Genomic DNA, 23,121 nt, shown 5'->3' with positions numbered 1-23,121 from the left:
GCGCTCCCGCCTGCACCGTCCCCGCCAACCCTTCGGAGACGGCCTGGCGCCGGGGCCTGGACGTCCTCCCGCCCGAGTGCCCCGCCGGGCGCTGCGGGCCCTGCCCGGGAGGGGCGCCGCATCTGTATGCGCCCGGCGGCCCGGCAGCGCCGCCCCCGCCCCCGCCGCGCGGGCCCGGGCTGGCCGGGGAGGGTCGGAGGCTGGGCTCTCTCCCGCGCGCCGCGGAGCCGCCTCGCTCCTCCGCAGGCGGAGCCTCCTTCCCCCGCCCCCTCTGTCTCGCTCCCTTGTTCTCGCCGGGGCCGCTCAGACCTGCAGCGGAGCCGCGGCGCCCGCTCCGATCGGCTCGGGGCTGCGCCCCCGGGACCCGGCGACGGGGGCGGGCGGGGACGCTCCCCGCCGGCCTGGGCCCCTCGGCACTGCCAGGTAAGGGCGCCTGCCCCGGAGCCCGGGGTCGGGAACCCGCGGAGGGGCAGCAGGGGGCCCGCAGCCTGCGGGTGTCTTCAGAGCGGTGCGCTCCGAGGCTAGGAGCCCACTGCCGGCTCCCTTCTCCCGCGCTCTACCTCTTCCCCTCTTCCCTCGCACCTCTCTTCCTCCTTTCCCCATTTTCCTCTCCCTCGGTTTCTCTTCACCCTGCCTTCTCTCTGCCTGTTTGCCTCCTCGGCCCCTTCCCTCTCCCTCTTGCCCTTTCTCCACCTCCTCTTCGTCTTTGCCTTTTCCTTTCCCGACCTTTCCTTTCCTGTCTTTCCCTTTGCCTTTTCCCGCTCTCCTTTCCTTCCCCCGTCTCTTCCCTCTCACCTCCTCTTCCCTTCCCGCTATCCGGTTTCCCACTCCTCCAGCCCTTTCCTTCTCCTCCTCTTCCCGCCTCCCGCTCCGGTCCCCGGCTTCCCTCCGGCTTCCCTCTCCCCTCGCGAGGGAAAGGACTGGCAGGTGTGTGTCTGCGCTGGGGGAGGAGGGGTGGCAGCCACAGCTACCTGAGGGGGTACCCCCCCCCCGCAGGAGGAAAGGGAGGAGACAGCAATGGGAAGGGTCCTCTCTCCAGCTCCCTTCCCGAAGCCCCTCCAGGCTGCCCCCTCTCTCAGACTGAAGTTCCCCGAGGCCTGCTCTGACCCCCGCAGCTGAGGGCTGCCCCCCGCCTGCCCATCACTCCCAGCAAGCCCCTCTGCCCCCCTCCTACCATTCCCAAGCCTGTTACCTATGACTCCTCCGCCTGTCAGACACCTAGGCTGCCTCCTTTGATCTCTTTCCTTGTGTCTCTTGCTGCCATTCTGTTCTCAGTCTGTGCCGGACAGTGCCTGAGTCTGGGTCTCACCGTCACTAACACTGAGTCTGTAGTCTCTGCTTTCCTCTCCCAGCCTCCTGGCCCTGCCCCCAGCTCTACATCCTCTTCTTTTGGCTCCGGCCCCCCGCCCCCACTCTGCCTCCTGAGCCCAGTCCCCCTTCAAGGACTTCAGCTGGCAATGTGGGCTGGGGGCAGGTTCCGGAGAGGTGGGGTTCCCTGTGTAGGAGAGACTTTCACAGGCTCTCAACCCTGTCTTAGGCTGCACGCCTTGTCATGGCTCAGCCTGACCCCAGACACCCTGACACCACACCTCCGTGAGTCCCAGCCCCTGGATTCTAAGCCCTTTCCCTGGTAGTCCCCAACTCCTCCAGCCCCCTGGCTGCATACCCAACCTGGGAGAAGAGGGGCCAGATCTGGGGTTCCAAACCTTCCCCGAATCCCCCCTCCTGTTTTCTTCCCCAGCTTCTCTACTCAGAGTTGACTGGCCAGAGATGTATCAGCTTGTAGGGCTGGAGGTGAATACAGGCAGAGCCTGGGTGGAGGGAAGGATCAGACTGTCTGCTCTGTCTCAGTCTGGGTTCTGGGCAGTGGGGTGTCTGGTTCCTTGGAGGTCTGATCTTCAGTATCTAACTTTAGTTGGGGGCCGGGGAGAGTTAAGGGTTTCCTTGACCCTGAACAGCTACCTGTCCTACAGGTGTGGATCCATGGGGTAGCCCCAACGCATCTGCCCTTCTGCCCCAGCCAGCTCATGCCTCAGTACCCGGGGACAGTGAACAGAGCCCTGGCTGGAGCCCAAACATGTGGGGCCTGGTGAGGCTCCTGCTGGCCTGGCTGGGTGGCTGGGGCTGCATGGGGCGCCTGGCAGCCCCTGCCCGGGCCTGGGCAGGGTCCCGGGGGGGCCCAGGACCAGTGCTGCTGCGGAACCGAAGGAGCTGGGTGTGGAACCAGTTCTTTGTCATTGAGGAATATGCAGGTCCAGAGCCCGTCCTTATTGGTAAGGTAAGGATCAGCCCTTCCCAGGTCTGCCTTGACTCTCGAGGCCCTTAGGCCCCTGCCCTGCAACTTCATCACTTCTTCACTGACCTTGGTCCCTCAAGACTCCCAACACTCCACCCACTCATAGACTTAGACTCTTTAACCTTTCTGTCCCTATGCTTGGAACCTGCTGTCATTTTTCCCTGACCCCTACAGCTGCACTCGGATGTGGACAGGGGCGAGGGCCGCACCAAGTACCTGCTGACCGGGGAGGGGGCAGGCACTGTATTTGTGATTGATGAGGCCACAGGCAATATCCATGTCACCAAGAGCCTGGACCGGGAGGAGAAGGCACAGTACGTGCTGCTTGCCCAAGCCGTGGACCGAGCCTCAAACCGGCCTCTGGAGCCCCCGTCAGAGTTTATCATCAAGGTGCAAGACATTAATGACAACCCACCTATCTTTCCCCTCGGGCCCTACCACGCCACAGTGCCCGAGATGTCCAATGTCGGTGAGTACCCCAACTCTGACCATCCCAGATCCCGTCTCCTGGAGCACCCTCACCTCTCCTTCCCGCATTGCTCTTGTGTCTGGGTCCCCCTCATGTGCTGTTCTTTCCCACCTGGCCCTGCCCCTGCTGAGTGGGGTGCCGGGATCCCCCACAGGGACGTCAGTGATCCAGGTGACTGCTCACGATGCCGATGACCCCAGCTACGGAAATAGCGCCAAGCTGGTGTACACCGTGTTGGACGGACTGCCTTTCTTCTCTGTGGACCCCCAGACGGGTGAGGATAGCGCTCGGAGCCTGGTGGGGCAGCCAGGCGAACAGGCACCCCCTGACCCGTGTCTCTCCCTAGGAGTGGTGCGTACTGCCATCCCCAACATGGACCGGGAGACGCAGGAGGAGTTCTTGGTGGTGATTCAGGCCAAGGACATGGGTGGCCACATGGGGGGGCTGTCGGGCAGCACTACGGTGACGGTCACCCTCAGCGATGTCAACGACAACCCCCCCAAGTTCCCTCAGAGTAAGGGGCCAGTGCTGCCACCCGAGCCATCCTTTGCCTGCCCCCACCCCCTACAGCCTCTGGAGAGGCCTTCCCTCTCCAGCCCTCCCCCACCCAGACCCCAGGAGAAGGGAGTGCTGCGAGAGGGAGGAGGGCTAGGGACCTAAGATGTCTCCCCTCTGTCCCCCCTCAAGGCCTATACCAGTTCTCTGTGGTGGAGACGGCTGGGCCGGGCACCCTGGTGGGCCGGCTGCGAGCCCAGGACCCAGATCTGGGGGACAACGCCCTCATGGCGTACAGCATCCTGGACGGAGAGGGGTCCGAAGCCTTCAGCATCAGCACAGACTCCCAGGGTCGAGACGGGCTCCTCACTGTCCGCAAGGTTAGCCTCCTGTCTGCTAACACTTGCACATTCACTCGTACCTGCCTCCTGGCCCACAAGGCTCACTTCTAACTGGTCTAGAACAGACTCGGGACCACTGGGTTGGAGCTTAGAGATCATGGTCATCTTGTCCTCTTTCAGATGAGGGACTGCGGCCCAGCAAGGGGGAGAGATTGGCTCAGAACTTTTCGTGTAGCCAGTCTATGATGGAGCTGGGGGCAGACCTAGGGTCACAGACTAAGTAATCTGCCTCACCCTGACCCTGCACCCAGCCACTGCCCCTCAGTGCCCACCTCTCGTCTCAGGTGGGCTGAGCACTGGATGCGTGGGGAGGGGACCTCTCACATTCCAGGAACTTGGGCCTGCCCTGGTTCCCACGTGCCTCAGTCACTCCACCTCTTCTCCCCATAGCCCCTAGACTTCGAGACCCGACGCTCCTATTCCTTCCGCGTGGAGGCCACCAACACCCTCATCGACCCAGCCTACCTGCGGCGAGGGCCCTTCAAGGACGTGGCCTCCGTGCGCGTGGCTGTGCAGGATGCCCCAGAGCCACCTGCCTTCACCCAGGCTGCCTATCACCTGGCAGTGCCTGAGAACAAAGCTCCCGGGACGCTGGTGGGCCAGGTCTCAGCGGCAGACCTGGATTCCCCAGCCAGCCCAATCAGGTGAGCTGGGGTGTGGGCAGGGGAAGGGAAGGGCCTCAGGGAAGGGGCCCAGTGGCAGGCTCGTCCCACTGAGGATGGACCCCCTTCACCGAAAATCCCACTCACCTCCTAGCGGAGGTCTCCCTCTCTGCAGGGCTGAGGCCCAGGGAAGGCCTGGAGGACCGGGCTAGCACCCCGCCCCCTGCCAGCTCCACCTAACCCTCTGGGAAGATAGCAGTGGCGCCTCCCAGTGGTGGTGCAGGCAGATGCAGGCTCATGTGATGAGTGTGTTGCTGGATGGCGGGCTACCACTGTCGGTCACTCCCTCAGCGCTGCACATTTTTACCCACTCGGTAACATTCAGTTCTCACAACAGCCCTGTGAAGTAGGCACGATCAGCCCCAGTTGTTTTAGAGGCCAGGCCCGGACAGGTTAAGTTCCTTGTCCAAGGTCATATAGTCAGGAAGCAGCAGAGCTGGGACATGAATGCAGATTTGTCTGCCTTGAGAAGAGCCACTCTTTCCACCTTTCAGCAGCCCCGTCACAGGTATGAGGGAGGTGCTGGTGTCATTCTCATTTTGTAGCTAAGTAAACAGAGGTTAAACGATTCACCCAAGATCACACCGCTGGTCTGAGGCAGAGCAAGGCTGGGGTCCCTGGGTCCCTAGAATAGAGCCCAGAACTCAGAAAGACAGGCTGTTTACCCCCACTTCCACCTGTTTCTGTCTCTCCCCCACCATGAAACCCAGTCCCCCTGAGTCTTAGGACACCTGTTTAATGTTGGTAACTTCCCCAAGCGACTTGTCTCTTAAGGGGACCCTAATGTGAATTATGGCTCTGGGTACCCGGGGCAGGCTCAGCCCAGCGAGCCCGGGCCCTCTGCCCAGAAGAACCAAGAGGCCCAGCAAGGTGAACAGAAGGGAGGGAGAGGTAGCAGCAAGCTCTGGCCCTGCCCCTAGATCAGCCCCCAGCTCCGCTCCATCTTCCCCAGATACTCCATCCTCCCCCACTCGGATCCAGAGCGCTGCTTCTCCATCGAGCCCGAAGATGGCACCATCCGCACAGTGGTGCCCCTGGACCGCGAGGCTCGCATCTGGCACAACCTCACAGTGTTGGCCACAGAGCTTGGTGAGGAGCCCTAGGCCCCCAGGAGAGGGAGAAGGCAAGCAGCCACCTGGCAGAGGAGCTGTCCCTGAGTCGGGGGGGGGGGGTCACTGCCACCATGCCTCACCAGTGTACAGCACTGGCTTCCCAACCTGGGTCACCACCACCAGGCAGGCCTCCTGGTCTCTGAGGCTGGGCTGGCCTGGGCACAGTGGATCTGCCTGCGCATTCCCCTGACTTTAAATTCATTCCCATACCTGACTTTCCCCAACTGGGAAACAAACCTAATCTCAAATGGTTCCTAAGCCCTAGAAAGCCCCAATCTGTACCCTGGCAGACCCTGCCCTGCCCACTGTCCACTTCAGGCTGAAGCCAGGGACCAGGGCAGGGCTGGGCCCCTCCTCTGGAGGCTGACTGGGGGGCTCCAGCAGCCCCTCCCAGGGACACCCTGCGGAGAGCCCTCAAGGTAGGGGAGAGGGGCCAGCCCTGCCCCTGTTAGCCCCCAGTCACCAGCAGCATGCTTTGGCTGCCTGTGGGCGGCCGTGGCCCATGGAGGCGGGGAGACCTCCGTCCCCTCTGTGAACCTCCCCAATCACTCCTGCTCACGCCCCAGGGCCTCCTACATTTGCTATCTGTGTCCTGTCTATGGGAACTGTCGCTGTGTGCACAGATGTTTGTACGTGGCAGCGAAGAGCCCTATGTATGTGTACATGTGAGTGTGTACCTACGTGTGTGTATAATTCCATGTGTGTGACAATACACACATGTAGTGTGTGCGTGCGTGTGGCTGAGCGGGTAGAATGTCTGCGCGAACGTGTAATTAGGTGTGTGTAAGGGTAGGTGCGGGTACAGCTGTCGGGTATGCCGTTCGTGAATGTGAGCACTCGTGGGCAGAGAACTTACTACACGCTGTGTACCAGGTACTGTTCTAAGTACCAAATGTGGGTCCGTTAATGTAATCACCCCCACAACTTTATGAGGGCGGTAGGATTATTTCCCCATTCGACAATAAGGAAACTCAGACAAAGGGAAGTGAAGTAACTCCCCAAGCTCACGCCGACGTGACGGGGCAGAGCCGTGAGACCCCGTAAGGCTGCGGAGTCAGTCACAGCGCTTACCCCCTCCGCCACGTTGCCTCTCACGTGTGGCAGTTTATGTGTACGGGCTCATGTTTCTGTCCCTGTAGCTGTGTGTTACGTGATGTTGTATGTGTGCCTGTCCGCGTGAATGTCCCTGTGTGTATATAGTGTTTGGAGTCGCCTGTGTGTACGTAGCCAGCCATCTGTGTCGTGTGTGTGTGTGTGTGTGTGTGTGTGTGTGTGTGTGTGTCTTTCCCTTCCTGCCTTCTCACCACCCCCACCAAATCCTGCTCTCCAGCAAACCCCAAGATCAACTAGCAGGCCCTGGGCCCTTACTGCAGAGAAGGAGTGGAGCCCTGAACCCTTGGCCAGGGAGCCCACTCAGCCTCTCTTGCCCAGGCTGGGACCTCGGCCCCTTCCCTGGGGCCAGCCAGCTCCCTCCCCACCTGGGAGAGGACTAAAGAATCTGGGAGGCTCAGCCAGCAGAGGTGAGCTCCAGGGTGGGCAGGGATACCTGTTTTCCATTCTTTCTTGGATGGCATTGGCAATGAGGAGCAAGTCAGGGTAATGACTGGGAGCCACCTGATGAAGGGTTGCATGAAGAAGGGGGCCTGTGTCTGGCTGTGGCACCCAGGCTGGCCCGGCTCCCCAAGGCCAACTCTAAGTGCTACTCACTGCTATTCCATAGCCTTCCAACTGCTGATGGGGCGTGTGTGTGTGTGTGTGTGTGTGTGTGTGTGTGTGTGTGTGTCTGTCTGTCTGTCTGTCTGTCTCTGTCTCGCTGGTGCTGTGTATGAAAATGCATCCTCTCGACCCTGGGTGGGGGGGTGACACTGAATACACTGTGTATATCCAACACCCATTTCATGTATGTTGTATTTGTTTTAAATGCTGAGTGTACATTGAATATATGGTATGAATGTGTTTGTTTCATGACTACTGTCTGTGTGCAACCTGTATGCACCTTCTATCTACCTTTCATTTATGGTGTATGTACCGTGCATGTGGGTTATCCTGTATGTATATCATGGGTGCTCCGCCCCTGTGGAATGTGTGTTCTACACTGCACACAACTTGGCTACCACGTGAATGTTGTTGTATGCTCTCGGTGTCCCATTCGTTTCACATCACCGTTTGCTACTTGCACGTTGCATGCATATACCTCGTGTTGCATGTGTATTCTGTGCGCTACATGGGGCATCCGTGCCCACGCACCGTGTGTTGTGTGTAAACTGTTGTGTGTGCGTGGGGGGTGTATGTGTTCATGTTCTGGCTTCAGACAGCTCCGCACAGGCCTCCCGTGTGCAAGTGGCCGTCCAGATCCTGGACGAGAATGACAACGCTCCCCAGCTGGCTGAGCCCTACGACACCTTCGTGTGTGATTCTGCAGCCCCCGGCCAGGTGAGCCAAGGAGGCAGAGGGCTCAGGACCTTAAGGCCGCCAGCTGCCCACTCCATACAAGGCCTCTCTTCTTCCTCCCAGCTAATTCAGGTCATCCGGGCCCTGGACAGAGACGAGGTGGGCAACAGTAGCCGTGTCTCCCTTCAAGGTCCTCTGGGCCCCGATGCCAACTTCACTGTCCGAGACAACCGAGGTGGGTGGCCCCCCCCTGCTCTCCTCCTCCCGTCCCACCTCCTAGTCCAGCCTCACCCCTGCCCACACATCTGGACCCTCCACCCAACAGAAGGTAGATGAGGATGTGCACACATTTGCTCTTCGCCAACCTTCCCCGTTGGAAGCTGTCTCCCTGGGCTGCACCCACCCTACAGGGACGGTGTCTCAGGAGGGAGCCCGACACCTTCCCTCTCCCACAGATGGCTCCGCCAGCCTGCTGCTGCCCTCTCGCCCTGCTCCGCCCCGCCAGGCCCCCTATCTGGTTCCCATAGCACTGTGGGACTGGGGGCAGCCAGCCCTGAGCAGCACTGCCACTGTGACAGTCAGCGTGTGTCGCTGCCGGCCCGATGGCTCCGTGGCTTCCTGCCGGCCCGAGGCTCAGCTCTCACCCGCTGGGCTCAGCACTGGGGCCCTGCTTGCCATCGTCACCTGTGTGGGCACCCTGCTTGGTGAGTCGGCCCACCTTGGCATGTAGATGTGGGGTCCGAGCCTGCAGGGACTGGAGAGAGGGGCCAGGGCCCTGGACCTAGGGAACTCCACCCCGGGGCTTAAAGGACTCGGCCGTGCGGGGATTTTCCCACTCCCTTGTGTGTCCAAGAGAAGAGCTCCGGCCTCCGGCCCTGGCATTACCGGTCCGCAGTGACAGCAGCAGGCCGTAAAAACTGTTTATTGAAGCCTGACTCTGGACGGTGCGTGGTGCCCGGCGCATCACTTGTGCTATTTCGTGTCATCCTTTCAACAGCCCTAAGAGGGAAATTCGTTTTCCCGGTTTTCCACACCAGCCCTCTAAGGGTCAGAGGTTCAGAGAAGCGAAGCAACTTCCCACAGTCACACGGCGAGTGCGGGGTGAAGTCAGGCCTCAGACGAGGCCTGCCAGGGGTCAAACCCGGGTCTTGCCTTGCCTCGGCCACACTGGCTCCTCTGTCTCCCAAGCCGCGCCGCGTGCGGCTCCGGCTCCGGGGCGCCGCGGGCTCAGCGGGCTCAGCGGCCTTGTGCGCCCCTCCCCCAGCGCTGGCGGTGCTCTTCGCGGCCCTGCGGCGGCAGAAGCACGAAGCGCTGATGGTGCTGGAGGAGGAGGACGTCCGCGAGAACATCATCACCTACGACGACGAGGGCGGCGGCGAAGAGGACACGGAGGCCTTCGACATCAGCGCCCTGCAGAACCCCGACGGGGCGGCCCCGCCCAACCCCGGGCCGCCGCCGGCGCGCCGCGACGTCCTGCCCCGGGCCCGGGCGCCCCGCCAGCCCCGGCCCCCCGGCCCCGCCGACGTGGCCCAGCTCCTGGCGCTGCGGCTCCGCGAGGCGGACGACGACCCCAGCGTGCCGCCCTACGACTCGGTGCAGGTGTACGGCTATGAGGGCCGCGGCTCCTCCTGCGGCTCCCTTAGCTCGCTGGGCTCCGGCAGCGAGGCGGGGGGCGCCCCGGGCCCCGCCGAGCCGCCGGACGACTGGGGGCCGCTTTTCCGCACCCTGGCCGAGCTGTACGGGGCCAAGGAGCCCCCGGCCCCCTGAGAGCAGTCCCCGGCCCTGCCCGCCGCGGGGGGGGGGGGGGGGACAGCCCGCACAGGCCCTCTGAGTGAGCCCCCACCCCCCCTGGGGTCCAGGCGGGCGGCAGCAGCCCCAGGGGAGAGCCCCCAGGCCTCCCCTTGTCCCTGTGTCCCTCTTCCCAGCTTCCCCAGGGCAACGTCCTTCTTACCTCCCTCCTCCCGAGTCGTCTGTATGTCTCCCTCCAAGGGTCTCTGTCTCTTTCTGTAACATTCTCCTGTCTGGGTCTGTATTGTGTGGTTCGACTCTGAATCTCTCTGTTCCTTCACTGTGACTCCACTCCCTCCATGACTCTGTTTTTGTCTGCCCTGTTCTAAGTCTCTCACACACCCTCTCTCCGTCTCCCTTGCCCACACGCCCTGTGTCTGTCTCCTGTCCACATTTGCCTGCATTCTCTCCGGGTCCCTGTGACTGGCTTTTCAGTTTTTTCTGTTGTTGTCCATCCCAAAAGCAAGAGAAACTTCCAGCCACTGCTGCCCACCCTCCTGCGGGGGATGTTCGGCCCCAGGTCAGTGCCGCTAATTAGGGGGGGTAGGGGGTGGGGTGGGGAGAGCACTGGGGCTGCCTGAAGCCCTCCCCCTCCGCTCACCGACTAGAACCGCCCTGGTCTCCTGTCTTTACAGACCTGCCCGCATGGTTCCATCCATCACTCATGGCCTCGTCCTCGCTCCACTGGCCTCCAGCAGAGAGAGGGTGCCAGCCCACCTCCCAGGGCCAGAGCTCCAGCCCCCCACATGGCCGCCTCCCTGGAGCTCTGCCTAGCTGCCCGCCTGCCCTGGGCATCCCAGCTCTGGGCATTGTCTTGTGTGTTTCCCAGGCCCCAGGGGGAGGGGAGGGGAAGGAAAGGAAAGGAAAGGGGGAGGCAGCTGGGGAAGGGGAAAAAAGGAGGAAGGGGAGGGGCCTCCATCTCTAATTTCATAATAAACAAACACTTTATTTTCTAAAGCTGGAGCCCTGTTTCCCGTTCTGCATGCAGGTTTCTATACAGAGCTTCCCTGTGCCAAAGGGCAGGAGCAGAGGCCTGACCCAACCCCGCTGGCTCCTTTCTTCTTTGGGGGCGGAGGTGGGGGGCAGTCCACTCAAGTCCCTCTAGCCCGAGGAAGGTTTGGGTTGTTTCCATTCAGGGAGTAAGTACCCCCACTGCCAACTCTCCTGTTCCTTGTTGGTCTCAAAATGTCTAAGGGAATTAAGGGGGATTGGCCAGAGGGGAGGGTGGCAAGGAGAAGTGGGGGTGAGAGCTCCTGAGAAGAGAGGGGAAGAGATAAAAGAGTAAGAAGAGAAGAAGAGGAGTTTCAGACTAGGAAAAAACTGTGGCTGCGGGGCAGCAGAGGGAGCAAGCCGGTCCCCCCGGGGCCTGCGGTGCCAGGTGGGGAGGGTGGGCCAGGGTGAGACGGCATAGTCACGTTGATTCTGGGCCCAGTGCTGCCGCCTTTAATTCTCCCCAGGCCTGGTCTTACTATCCATGGAACACAAAGGAGGAGGGAGAGGGGCCAGGGAGGCAAGCTCTCCAGGGGCCCAGGGGCCGAATCAAAGTCAACTGGGGTGGGAGCTGAACAGAGAGCCGTCATTTCTCAGTGTGCACTCCCTGAGCCGAGAAGGGAGGTCCTAACTCCAGGCAGGGCTCCTGGTGAGAGGAGATGATGGGTCAGAACAGATCCGCCTGACGCTCCCCTCCAAGTGTGGGGTGTTGGCCATCCAGGGGAGCTACTCCAGTGGGAAGATGCCTTCTCTCACACCTTCCATGCCTGCTTGGTTAGGGCAACCAGGTGGCAGGAGAACAGGACCCTTGCCCCGGGGCTGGACTTGTCCTTTACTCTGTGAAGGATGGAACCGAAGCCCTGACTGGTGGAAGGCCTGTGCAAGAGCAGGCTGGCTGTCCCCCAAAGGAGACGATTAGGAGCCAACACCGCAAGTGTGGTGTCAGGACAGGGTTTTCCAGTTCAGGGCAGGATGGGCAAGCTCTCTGCCCCTCTGGTCTCACCCCAATATCTGCATCAAGCCTTCGGGCCTAAGTGGAGACATGGGAGGGACTGACCCATGGGCCACTCCCAGGTGGTGAGGTGTGCTCAGAAGTGGGATGCGGCCTTTACCTGCTCTCCCAGCCCTTCCGGCCCTCCCTTTCCGCTTCCTGAGGTCCGCCCCGACTGTAGTAAACTTGGAGGGAAACACAGGGCATAGGGAAACAGGCCTGTCAGCAAGACCCCTAGGCTTATCTCTGGTCTCAAATACCTCATCATCTCGAAGGACAGAACCTATCAAAGGGAGTGAAGAGGGGCAGGACCGTGAAAGGAAAGGAAAAGGGAGAGAAGGGGCAAGGTGACAGGAGAAGGAGGGCTCCCTTCCTCTTCTGCCCTGTATGTGGGTTCAGTCCTCCTTCCCCCATTTATGGGGAGGGGAAGGGGGCAGAGCATCGCAGGGGAGTGAGCTGCGGGCACTTTTGGAGCCTGGGACTGGGCTCAGGTAGCAACCCCAGGCTTGCACGCACCCACACGTGCATACCCACCTTTTCTCATTCCTAGGGCTTTAGGATCTGGGGTGTGAAGATGCAGAAGTGGGGAACAAATGAGCTCTGCCCCCACTTCCTCTCTGCTTTGGACCATTTTTGCAAAATAAGTGACAAGGCCTGGCTTTCTCTCTGAAGAGGGGCTGCTCTCCTTATCCAGGTGTTAACCCTTTCTCTTCCAGCCTCTTTCCTGTCTCTGTACACAGGAACTGCACGTGCATCATCTAGCACACTCACATACACACATCTCTACTGGGTCACTCACTTAACACCAGGACACAGATCCACAAATTTCTCTGCACTTGGGGGTGCACCCTCTTATGCCTGAGTCCATCACATACTTGAACCCTGGGCAAAAAGCTTTCCTCCTGTGCTCCTCCAGGACTAGGCTGGCCCCCGGGGGGGTCCCTGAGCTCTGCTTATCATTCCCAGAGCCCCGCACCTTCTCCCCATAGGCTGAAGAGTGGACAGGGGGTGAAGGGTTGCTGTTGAGGCCACCAACCGGATTCCAGGACCCTGACTGGAATGCTAGCCCTCCTGTAAGAGGCAGCGTTCTGCTGCTCCCCCCACCCCTTTCCTCCCTCTGCCTCCACTGCTTTCCTTCCTGAGATTCCCTGCCTTTCCTCCCTCCTCCCTGATTATGCCCTGAAGGCCAGAGCCTGGGGGTCTCCTCTGTCCCGGCCAGCTCCAGCCTGGAGGAATTCTTAGCAGGAAGTGCAATGTTGAGGCTTGGGGCTCAGAGCTGGGCTGCAGGCTGAGAGGAGGGGTGTCCAGGACAGAGGAAAGGGGGCTGCGAATCTTGGGACTGGAAGCTCTGCAGGAGTGGGATTAGAGGAGGAAGGTTCAGGAACCTTCCTTCCGGTCAGTCCCGGAAGGTCAGGCCCCTCGGTTGACTGTGCTTTCCACCCACCCCCCTTCAACTTTGCCTGGGGAGGGGCAGGGCAGGGAAGGTGGCCCTCCTGGAACTTGGCTTACGGGGGAGCTGGAGGAGGGGCAGGAGGGGCGGGAGAGATTTGCTAGCCCGACAGTTCCCACTGGCACAGCCACCTCCCTCCTTTCTTCATTCCCCAGAGGGAGTGACAGGAAGGAAAGGCTGGAAAGAAGGCAAAGGGAATTAAGGAGGAAGGGGAAAGAGGGAGAGAAGTCTGGCCACAGCAGTGACAGAGTTCCCAGCGGGCTGCGGCCCTGGCTCCAGGTCCTGGAGGGGGGAGTGGGGGTGACCGCCCTCCAGGCCCTCGGGCTCCTCTGCCCACCGGGCAGGGGTTTGGCCCAGCTACTTCCTCCCCCACCTCCCTCCCAGATGCCTGCAGGGCCTTCAGCAGAGAAGGAAGGCAAGGAAGAGGGCCTGGGAGGACGGAGCTGGGCTGAAGGAGCAGAGCTCTGGAGCCGAAGACCCGGGTCCCAGCCTCATCTCTGCCACTTACTCTGCGACCCCGGGCGAGTCACATAACCCTTTGAACCTGTTTCCTCTTCTGTAAAGTGAGGATAATCATTACCTCAGAGTTACCACGAGAAGGGCATTCAGAAGGAGTAGTGATTGTAGTCCTTAGAGTCCTTCGGGGGCAGGGGAGGGGGCCGAGGGGAGAGCAGCTGGGAGAAGCCCCTCACCACCACAGGGTCCACGCTGCCCTGCCCGCCCCCCCTCAGCCTGGGCACTCTGGGCCACTCGGCCCTCCTTACTCCACTCCCTGCTAGCCCCCTCACCAAGGTGACACGGTGACAAAGACTGAAGCTGAGATGAGCACAGGAATGGGAGGCAAAGGGAGCGGGGGATCGGGTGGGAAAAAGCGGCGAAGGGGGTGGTGAGAAAGAGGGTCTAGCACCTAGCCCCGTGTCTGGCATGCAGTAGGCACGCCCCGGAGGATTCGTTGAGAGGAGAACTTGGGGGTGGGAAGTTGGCTGGACCAATCCATCAGGCAACCAGAGGAACATGTTGGACAGAGCCATCAATAGCACTGGGAGGCAGAAAGGGATGAAGACGTGGAACAAACACAGCTGGGGACCCCTGGGGGCTGGAGCCAGATGCCCTGAGGCTGCTCCCACCACCTCCCCAACCCCGTGCCCATCCTCCCACCCCAATCCCTTGGCCTAAGCAACCCCCCCCCCCAAGTCCTGCCGCTTCTCACAGCATCTCAGTCTCCACGGGCATCCTGGAGTCTCTGTGCAGGGTGACTGGCTCAGGCTGGTCCCAGCGGGCCTCCTCCTCCTCCTCCTTCCCTGGCTCCGGAAGCTTCTGCAGTTCCGAGTACAGCACATAGGCATCGTTGCGGGACACATACTCCCATCCGTTCTCCCGCACGTGGAAAAGGTCTACAGAACCCCCGGAGTAGGCATCGCGGTGGGTGGCATGGGCCACGGCGCAGCGAGCCAGGGCGTAGGCTTCCTGGGGGCTCATGTCGTAGCGGTAGCCACGGTCCAGCACGCCGTAGGCATAGGGAGATCCAGAGCCCACTGAGAAGATGTTCCCTTGCAGGCGGGTGCCGTCACTGTAGACATAGAAGAGGGCAGGGCCCGAGCGGTCCCAGCCACACAGCGCGGTGGCCACGCACAGATCCAGCCCCCGGTAGCAGGACATCATGGCCGACAGGAGTTTGGCGGCACCGGCCACGCTGGGCAGCTGACCGTCCCTCAGCGCCCGCAGCCGCAGCTCCCGCCGCAGCACACGGTACCAGGCGGCACAGTCCGCCGACGTGCCGGAGGTGGTGCCCACGAGGTGCTGGTGCACGGGGATGATCTTGCATGAGGCCGGACACTGCACATAGTTGCCACAGGAGGACCGTGTGTCGGCGGCAGCGATCACTCCGTGCCGGAATCGGAAGGCCAACGTGGTGGTGCCATGCGCCAGCCTGGGGCCGTGGATCCGCAGGAAGGTTTGAGGGTCCCAGCCTGGGGGCATGGCCCAGCCACCCGCCCGAGGCAGGTGAGGCGATGATGGTCCCTGGGTGCCGGGGGCCTGCCACTTGCACACATCCTGCAGAGCCATCCCTGGGGCTGAGTGATGGCTGGAAGGAACAACGTCAGGGTTTTGTGGGCTGGAGCCAGGTGGGGGAAGAGAGAGACGCTAAAGGGAAGCTGGGCTACAGCCAGAACCCCCACGCCCCACGGAGGGGCACGGAAGGGCATGCAATCTATGGCTTCACTTCTGCCTACCCCCAAGTCAGGCTTTGGGACTGGCTCTGAGGAGCAGCCTCCTCCTCCTCCTCAGAGGATTGCTGAGGGGAGACAGGAGGAGGCCAGCGAAGTCGCCACTGCTGGGAAGACGCTGCTTGTGACACACCTGAGCGTCACCCAAGGAGTCTCCCGTCTATCAACCTCCAAGCACCTGGAGTGGGGCGGGGGCTGGGGTAACTTCAGAGGAAAGGAGGCATGAGTGGAAGGAGCACAGCTGGGTCCCTCTTGTTTCTCTTGTGGGGGGCATGGGGCATGCAAAGACAAATGAGGCTCTGTCCCGGCCCTGCAAGAGCTCCCAGCCTAGGAGGAGGTAAAGACAAGTCAGGGCTCTAATGCCATCAGAATGGAATGCTGTGAGGGGCACCTGGCTGGCTCAGTTGGTAAAGCATGTGACTCTTGATCTCAGGGTTATGAGTTCGAGTCCCATGTTGAGCACAGAGCTTACTTTTTTTTTTAAAGATTTTATTTACTTATATGACGGAGAGAGACACAGCAAGAGAGGGAACACAAGCAGGGGGAGTGGGAGAGGGAGAAGCAGGCTACCGCCGAGCAGGGAGCCCGATGCGGGGCTCGATCCCAAGACCCCGGGATCATGACCTGAGCCAAAGGCAGACGCCTAACGACTGAGCCGCCCAGGCGCCCCTAGAGCTTACTTTGAAAAAAAAAAATAAAGGGGCACCTGGGTAGCTCAGTCGGCTGAAAGTCCAACTCTTGATTCTCCTCTGCTTTGGAGGTGCATATGAACTTCCATCTGCATGAAGACAGCATTCCTGACAGTTCTCTGGCAGTATAGCTTCTCTGTGGGAAAGTTCTGAGGATGTAGCTGAAAGCATCTAATGGCCTTCCCTCTTCCGGTCCCCCTTCTGCCCAGTAGTTCACAAGAGCAAGAGAGTTGTTTGTAGTTCCAAGACAAGAGAAACAACTGACCTTGTCCCCATAAGGCTGAGTCTAAGTCTTAGACCAGCCAGGGATGGGCAAGAGATGGGATTAGTAGACCCTGACAGCTGGCCCTTCAGAAAGACGAAGTAGATTGAGGCAGAGTGACAAGCTGCAACTACTTCTGGCACCATCTGGAGTATATTTTACCAAACACTGCAGCTCAAAGGGGCGCTGTGGAAATGGGTTTAGTAAAAGAAACAGACCCACACACAAGGGAAAGAGCCTGGACCCCCCAGACACCATGATGGCGGGGCTATAGAGTCAGTCCTAAGGGCAAGTGCAAATATGTCATGAGAAGACTGGAGAAACCAGGAGGTCACACTCAAGTCCAACCAGTTTTTCTCCTTTCTTTTGCACAGGACCACATGGGACTCTTACTGGAGAGGTAAGTATGTCTCCTGTTTTTAAAGATTAAAGCCTTAGCTGCTGTATATATGGATGGATTGTCACCTCCTTAGGTCAAGCCATTCTCAAGTCAGATCTGGACAGTTGAATGGCCTTCTAACTGGCCACCCTCCTGTCTCCCCTCTACTCTTATCCTCCACGCTGACATGTTTTCCTAAGGTATCACTCAAGTCCTATGTCTTCTCTACTAAGAAACCTTGAAGGGCTGCAAGATCAAACCCAAACCACCTTCTCTTCCCCAGGCTGGCATTCTTAAATGGGACCCACTATAGTCCCATCCTGATCCATCTACCACAACCTCTTTTCACACCATTCCTAACACATCCCATACCTCCCCTTCATCTATTTTTTTCACCTATTTTTTAAAGATTTTATTTTATTTTTTTTTAAGATTTTATTTATTTATTTGAGAGAGAGAATGAGATAGAGAGCATGAGAGGGGGGAGGGTCAGAGGGAGAAGCAGACTCCCCGCCCAGCAGGGAGCCCGATGTGGGGCTCAATCCCAGGACTCCAGGATCATGACCTGAGCCGAAGGCAGACGCTTAACGACTGAGCCACCCAGGCGCCCCTAAGATTTTATTTTTAAATAATCTCTACACCCAATGTGGGGTTCGAACTTACAGTCCCAAGATCAAGAACCACACTCTACCAGCCAGGCGCCCCTCTCCTTCATCTATTTTAATCCTATCCTTCAAAGCCTGGCTTGAGTACCATCTATGCTGAAAATCCTCCCCAGGTGTGGTCTGAGAGAGGAGAGGCTGTTGGTTTGAGGAACAATGGGACCCTAGTGGTATTTAGGGAAATGAATCCACACTTCCTTAGCAAGGCCTTCCTGGTCTCCCCACCTCACCCCAAGCTATGTTGATCTCCTCTTTCACCTCTCAACTACAACAATTATCACGTTTTTCTTCCCCAAGCCCACTTTATTGAGATAAAATTGACACATGACATTGTGTAAGTTTAAGGTGTACAGTGTGATGATTTGATACATGCCTATATTGCAAAATGTTTACCACAATAAGGTTAGTTAACACTTCTTTCACTTTACATAATTAACCATTTTTGTGGTGGTGGTGTTGAGAACATTTAAAATCTACTCTCTTAGCAACTTTCAAGTATGCAATATAGTTCAGCATCATTAACTATAATCACAGTGCTGTACATTAGATTCCCAGAATTTATTCTTCTTATAACTGGAAGTATGTATGTACCATTTGACCACCATCTCCCCATTTCCCCTACTCCACAATTCCTGGATAACTACCAATCCACTCTCAGTTTCTATGGAGTTTGGCTTTGTTAGATTCCACCTATAAGTGATATCATACAGTATTTGTCTTTCTCTGTTTGACATATATCTCTATATGTAGATACAGATAGCTAGAGATAGTGACAGGTGATATACATATCTATCTATCTATCTCTCTATCTAGAGAACTAATATAAGGTAAGTTGAGAACAGATTATGGTAGGCCTTGAATGCCATGCTGAGGAGCTGAATTTTACAGAACATTTTTAAGCGGGTAAAAGATAAGATTAAGAGGATGTTTTAGGAAAATCAATCTGGTACTGTGCAAAATGAATTAAAGAGTACAGTTTGGGCCCAGAAAATCAGGAGAATATTTCAGTAATTCAGGGGTAAGGAAATAATAAGAAGCCAAAGGTGGTATCAGTTGCAATCAAAAAGAATGTGAGAAGCATTGTAGAGGAAGAATCAACAGGACTTGGCAACTTACTGAATGTGATGGAAAGGAAGGCGAGTTGTTGAAGATGGCCAGAGCTTCAAACCTCTGCAACTGGAAGAATATGTTGCCATTCTCTCATGTATTCACTTGGCAAGCATTTACTAAGCATACAGTGGGCACAGAGATGAGTAGTAGAGAAATACCTGTCTTTAGAAGCTCACAATCAAGTACACTTACAGCCAGGTAAAATGTGAAAGTGTCTTAAGAGAGGTACAAATGCTATTAGTTTCAGTGTGAACGAACCACAGAGAAGAGTCAGAAGGAGGACAAGTTGCAGTGCAGGGGGTACTGCGAAATAATACCTGCTCTATAAACAGACACACTCTGCATTTTCCACACCAAGTGTGAGACGCAGATAAAGATCTTCTGCTTCATTACATTCCGATAGTTGGGCTTGGAAAGGGTTGCCAAATTTCAGCATTAAAAATACAACATATGCAGAGTCTTCTGGGGAAGAGGAGGGGCTGAGTTGGGCCTCAGAGGGAAGTGGAATTTAGATATTGACGGATATTGCTGCTGGAATCCAACAAGGAAGGCCAGACACTGACTTCATAGAACCATAAAGGAGGCAACATTTCATACGTTTGCCCACTTCTTTGTTATGGGTCCCAAAAGGGTTGAAAAATGAAGGTGGGTGGAGAGAGGGAGAGACAATGATATATACCACATTCCTGTATTAATAAAGAGCTTGTCTTAGCAAGCTTAAGTTAGAGAACCTCTTGGTACATCTTTATGGAGTGTCAACCCTCCTCCAGGCTCTAAGATGGTAAATGACTATTGACTCAGTTATTCGGAGCTGAATTGAGAATCTAGTTTGTGGATTAACTGAGTCCCATACGTTTCCTTCTTTATTTTTCTGCCTTTTGGGCAATACATTACTTATTAGAATTTCCACCACAGGGTGGGAGTAAAGAGAATATTAAATCTTAAAAATTGGTTACGTTACAGAATTTGGGTAGTGTGGCGATTAATGCTATCAAACAAGAGGTATAGCACTTTTATATTTACCACAAACTACTGGGGTTTAACTAACTTCACAGGAAAATGGCCTCAGAGTACATCATTACTTTACCCAGTATTACAGGGTGCCCTTAAACAAAATGGCAATTTCACTCGCGTTAATAGGATGCTAACGCCGCACAGATGTAAAGTATTGCTTGGACACCCGATAGGGCGGGCACGACTTAGTGCTGAGGGTTCTGAAAGGATTTTCAACTAGTCACGCCCTTCTCAAAGATGGCCGGCTTCACTTCCCTTACGCAACACGGACGTTTCCAATCGCTTCGTAAGAATTGGAGGTGAATTTAATTCAGTACTGCTTGCCTGACTAAAGTCAAGATGACAACAACATCCTTTTAAATTTTAGAGGAATCTAAGGTATTTATTTTTTCTCCCTCGGTGAAAACGGTCCCTGGCGTTTGGCTCTTGCTTTTGGAGGCGTGGCTGCCAGTAGTTAAAATGGCTCCTCCTTGGGCTAGCTTTAATAGGGAGTGAAGCTGTGACGGCGAGGCGTTGCCCGGCTGCTCTCTGGTAGGCCTTCTCGCAGCGAGTTCCTTGTGCCCTTATTAGACATGGCGCTGGCCAGCGTGTTGGAGAGGCCGCTACCGGTGAACGGGCTCGGGTTTTTCGGACTCGGGGGTCGCGCGGATCTGCTGCACCTGGGTCCAGGGAGTCCCAGCGATGGGCTGAGCCTGGCCGCGCCCAAGTGGGGTGTCGCGGAGGAGCCCAGAATCGAAATGCTTCATGGAACCACCACCCTGGCCTTCAAGGTGCGGACCTAACCGCCGCGCCGGGCTGAGCCCCGCGCGCCCGCGCCCTTCCCTGCCTTCCCGGCCTTCCGGATGGACCGGAGCCCGCGGAGGCCGCGACCACGGAGCCTAGTGGGAGCCTCGGGCCTGTCCGCCCGACCCCGGTGGTTTCGCTGTCTCATTGCCCCGAGAGGCCTCTCTTCTCGGTCTAGCCGTAGGACCGTGGGGCTGAGGTTAAGGGGGAGAAGAAACTCGAGGCTGCTTGGGTTGATTCCTAGGCAACCCCCAGGTGGCTCCGGTCCAGGAAAGGGGAGGCCTCAAAGCAATGAATATTGGCAGAGGAAAGGATGTTTAACCATTAACTAAAGGTTATAGAAACCGGGTCCCCATTAGGCGAGGGTAACTGAAAAGCTATGTCTTTTGAGGGGAAGGATGGTGGGAGGGAACACTGTAGTAGGAGCCAGACAACTGGGATTCCTGATCCAGCTTTGCAATAACTAGCTTTACGATCTTGGGCAGGTCATTCGATCTCAGTGAACCCGTTTCCTGATCTATAAAGTGAAAAATTGAAGTTAATACTGGTCACACCCATGTCGAGGGATCAGTGTCAAGTTTAGTTGATATCAGTATGTGAAAGCATTTTGTGAAGTGTAAAGGACAGAGAAAGAGATGTTCTGGTTTTCCACTGATGCAAAAAGAAATGTCAAGGAGATGTTTCTGTGGTCTGATGTGGCCTGCTTTGTGTTTTCCTCTGATCTTAACAGTTTCAACATGGAGTCATTGTTGCAGCGGACTCTCGGGCCACAGCTGGTGCCTATATAGCCTCCCAGACAGTAAAGAAGGTGATAGAGATCAATCCCTACCTGCTGGGCACCATGGCTGGGGGTGCAGCGGACTGCAGCTTCTGGGAGCGGCTGTTGGCTCGGCAATGTCGCATCTATGAGCTTCGAAACAAGGAACGCATCTCGGTAGCAGCTGCCTCCAAGCTGCTTGCCAACATGGTGTATCAGTATAAAGGCATGGGGCTGTCCATGGGCACCATGATCTGTGGCTGGGATAAGAGAGGCCCTGGCCTCTACTATGTGGACAGTGAAGGAAACCGGATCTCGGGGGCCACCTTCTCTGTAGGTTCTGGCTCTGTGTATGCTTATGGGGTCATGGATCGGGGTTACTCCTATGACCTAGAGGTGGAACAGGCCTATGATCTGGCCCGTCGAGCCATCTACCAAGCCACCTATAGAGATGCCTACTCAGGAGGTGCAGTCAACCTCTACCATGTCCGGGAGGATGGCTGGATCCGAGTCTCCAGTGACAATGTAGCTGATCTACATGACAAATATAGTGGCTCTACCCCTTGAAAGAGGGTGGATGTGGCTGCTTGCATTTCATGGGGGGACTGTTGCTGGTAATGTGGATCTAGCTCCCTATCCTCTAGTGGAAGGGTCCTCAATTGTATTGATAATTTTTTTAAGCTCTGGTGCCGTTGACCTCTATATGTTACTAGTTGTTAATGACCTGCCACAGCGGTGATTTTACTTTCTTGGATGTTAACATTACACTACTCGACCTCAGCCTGTGTTGTGTCTTTTGTCCACACTGTTCCTTCTCCGAGCACTTTACAGCCAAATAAGCCAGGACAGTGGGAGGGCACTGACTGTAATTACAGGAAACAGTGATGTGAAGACATTGTCTAGTGAATACATTAGCATCCCCACTCAAGAAGCTAATAACAAAGGAGAAGGAGAGAGAGGCAGGGAGGAGGGAGAGACTTCCCGATTCTGTTTGCAAAGAGATGAAAAGTTGATGAGGTGGAAAGATGCACAGGGCCGAATGAGGAGGAGCTGCAGAGGGAGGAGCTCTCCCCCCTGCTGTGGGGGAGGGGAGGCCAGTGCTGCACGCAGAGCGGAAAGGTGAAGAGGGTGAATCTTGAACCTTAAACCAATTGGGAAGGGAAGGTTTGGACCCTGGGAAAGAGGACAAAGAGGTGGGCGTGAAGGAGGTAGTGACCCCAGCTCGGCGATCCCTGGCCTTTTGGCTCTCCGGTGTGTGCATGTGTGGGGAACAGAGCGGTTGATGGTGGGCTCACAGCCTCCTGGACAGGAAGCAGCACAGAATTGTCACCGGCACGTGTGGGTGGGGAAGAGGCCCTGCTGAGAGCAGAGTGATGGTTGATTTATCGCACCCAGCACTAAGGGGGTTCCCAAGCTACGGTGGCAGCAGACGGCAAGGCCTTCTGTTACAGAGAAGACCTAAGCATAGGGCAGGTAGAAGAGGTTGATGGGAGAAACCTTTAAAAAAACGGGAGGGGCGCCTGGGTGGCTCAGTCGTTGAGCGTCTGCCTTCGGCTCAGGGCATGATCCCAGGGTCCTGGGATCGAGCCCCGCATCGGGCTCCCTGCTCGGCGGGGAACCTGCTTCTCCCTCTCCCACTCCCCCTGCTTGTGTTCCTGCTCTCCCTGTGTCTCTCTCTGTCAAATAAATAAATAAAATCTTAAAAAAATAAAAAAATGGGAGAGGAGGCTATAAACAGTACTGCTTTGTTTTTAGTGAGCGAGAAGGGACGAAGTGGCTGGTGAGGGTGACAGCCCAGCATCCTAGTTTGAGGCTGAGGGGTTTGAGAAATTGAGGGGGTAAGGCCTCCTCTCCCCTGGGCTGTGGATACCTTCCCTTCCCCCTCAGCCTCCTTCAGTCGTGTATTGATTGATGAGGGCTGTCGGCCAGGAACTGATCGAGGCTTGTTAATTGCATTTGTCAAATGCAGGGAAATTGGGAATTAGTGAGATTGGAGCAGGGAGTTTGGAAAACAAATGACTCTGGTGCCTGAGGAGATTCATTTTGCTGGAAAGTGCCTCAGGAGCCCCTGGAATCAGGGAGCTGCCAGGGCCAGGGCTAGCCGGGACCTGGGCCTCCTCTCCATGAGAGGCGGGCAGGAGCCACCAGCCAGTGGTTAGCTGTGTTCTCAGGTACAGTGGTCCTCTCAGGAC

At 57.1% G+C, this 23,121-nt stretch overlaps 3 protein-coding genes across 5 annotated transcripts; 2 read left to right on the top strand and 1 right to left on the bottom strand.

Annotated features, from left to right (window-relative positions):
• Positions 1-297: 297 nt before the first annotated feature.
• On the top strand, positions 298-10,496 carry CDH24 (cadherin 24). Of its 2 annotated transcripts, none has more exons than XM_025870329.2 (13): positions 298-423; positions 1,974-2,278; positions 2,471-2,765; positions 2,920-3,039; positions 3,112-3,279; positions 3,453-3,640; positions 4,052-4,305; positions 5,276-5,412; positions 7,747-7,868; positions 7,950-8,061; positions 8,282-8,530; positions 9,091-10,134; positions 10,250-10,496. In XM_025870329.2, exons 2-12 carry the CDS (start codon positions 2,078-2,080, stop codon positions 9,591-9,593), a joined length of 2,349 nt encoding a protein of 782 aa, XP_025726114.1. In that variant the 5' UTR covers positions 298-423; positions 1,974-2,077; the 3' UTR covers positions 9,594-10,134; positions 10,250-10,496. The 2 variants fall into 2 exon arrangements, with proteins under 2 accessions (XP_025726114.1, XP_073751043.1); XM_073894942.1 differs by having other exon boundaries at positions 8,824-10,134.
• Positions 10,497-14,251: 3,755 nt separating this feature from the next.
• Positions 14,252-15,112, bottom strand: PSMB11 (proteasome subunit beta 11). Its single transcript, XM_025869223.1, has one exon. The coding sequence runs from the start codon at positions 15,110-15,112 to the stop codon at positions 14,252-14,254; it is 861 nt and encodes a 286-aa protein (XP_025725008.1).
• Positions 15,113-19,628: 4,516 nt separating this feature from the next.
• PSMB5 (proteasome 20S subunit beta 5) lies at positions 19,629-21,709 on the top strand. 2 transcript variants are annotated; one of them, XM_073894941.1, is made up of 2 exons: positions 19,629-19,767; positions 20,903-21,709. In XM_073894941.1, exon 2 carries the CDS (start codon positions 21,014-21,016, stop codon positions 21,494-21,496), a length of 483 nt encoding a protein of 160 aa, XP_073751042.1. In that variant the 5' UTR covers positions 19,629-19,767; positions 20,903-21,013; the 3' UTR covers positions 21,497-21,709. The 2 variants fall into 2 exon arrangements, with proteins under 2 accessions (XP_073751042.1, XP_025726117.1); XM_025870332.2 differs by lacking the exon at positions 19,629-19,767 and adding an exon at positions 19,929-20,159.
• The last annotated feature ends 1,412 nt before the right edge of the window (positions 21,710-23,121 follow it).

This window comes from Callorhinus ursinus, unplaced genomic scaffold (assembly GCF_003265705.2).
Source record: "Callorhinus ursinus isolate GAN/ISIS: 27379988/994484 unplaced genomic scaffold, GSC_fseal_2.0 scaffold8, whole genome shotgun sequence".
NCBI classification, from domain to species: Eukaryota; Metazoa; Chordata; class Mammalia; order Carnivora; family Otariidae; genus Callorhinus; species Callorhinus ursinus.
The sequence above is the reverse complement of the archived record's forward strand: the minus strand, read 5'-3'. Positions and strand labels throughout refer to the sequence as shown.

Coding starts and splice junctions, on each gene's coding strand:
- PSMB11 (XM_025869223.1), bottom strand. CDS start 15,112: ATGGCTCTGCAGGATGTGTGCAAGTGGCAGGCCCCCGGCACCCAGGGA.
- PSMB5 (XM_025870332.2), top strand. CDS start 19,962: ATGGCGCTGGCCAGCGTGTTGGAGAGGCCGCTACCGGTGAACGGGCTC. Junction 20,160..20,902: donor CCACCACCCTGGCCTTCAAG/GTGCGGACCTAA, acceptor TGATCTTAACAG/TTTCAACATGGAGTCATTGT.
- CDH24 (XM_073894942.1), top strand. CDS start 2,078: ATGTGGGGCCTGGTGAGGCTCCTGCTGGCCTGGCTGGGTGGCTGGGGC. Junction 3,641..4,051: donor GGCTCCTCACTGTCCGCAAG/GTTAGCCTCCTG, acceptor TTCTCCCCATAG/CCCCTAGACTTCGAGACCCG. Junction 5,413..7,746: donor AGTGTTGGCCACAGAGCTTG/GTGAGGAGCCCT, acceptor TTCTGGCTTCAG/ACAGCTCCGCACAGGCCTCC.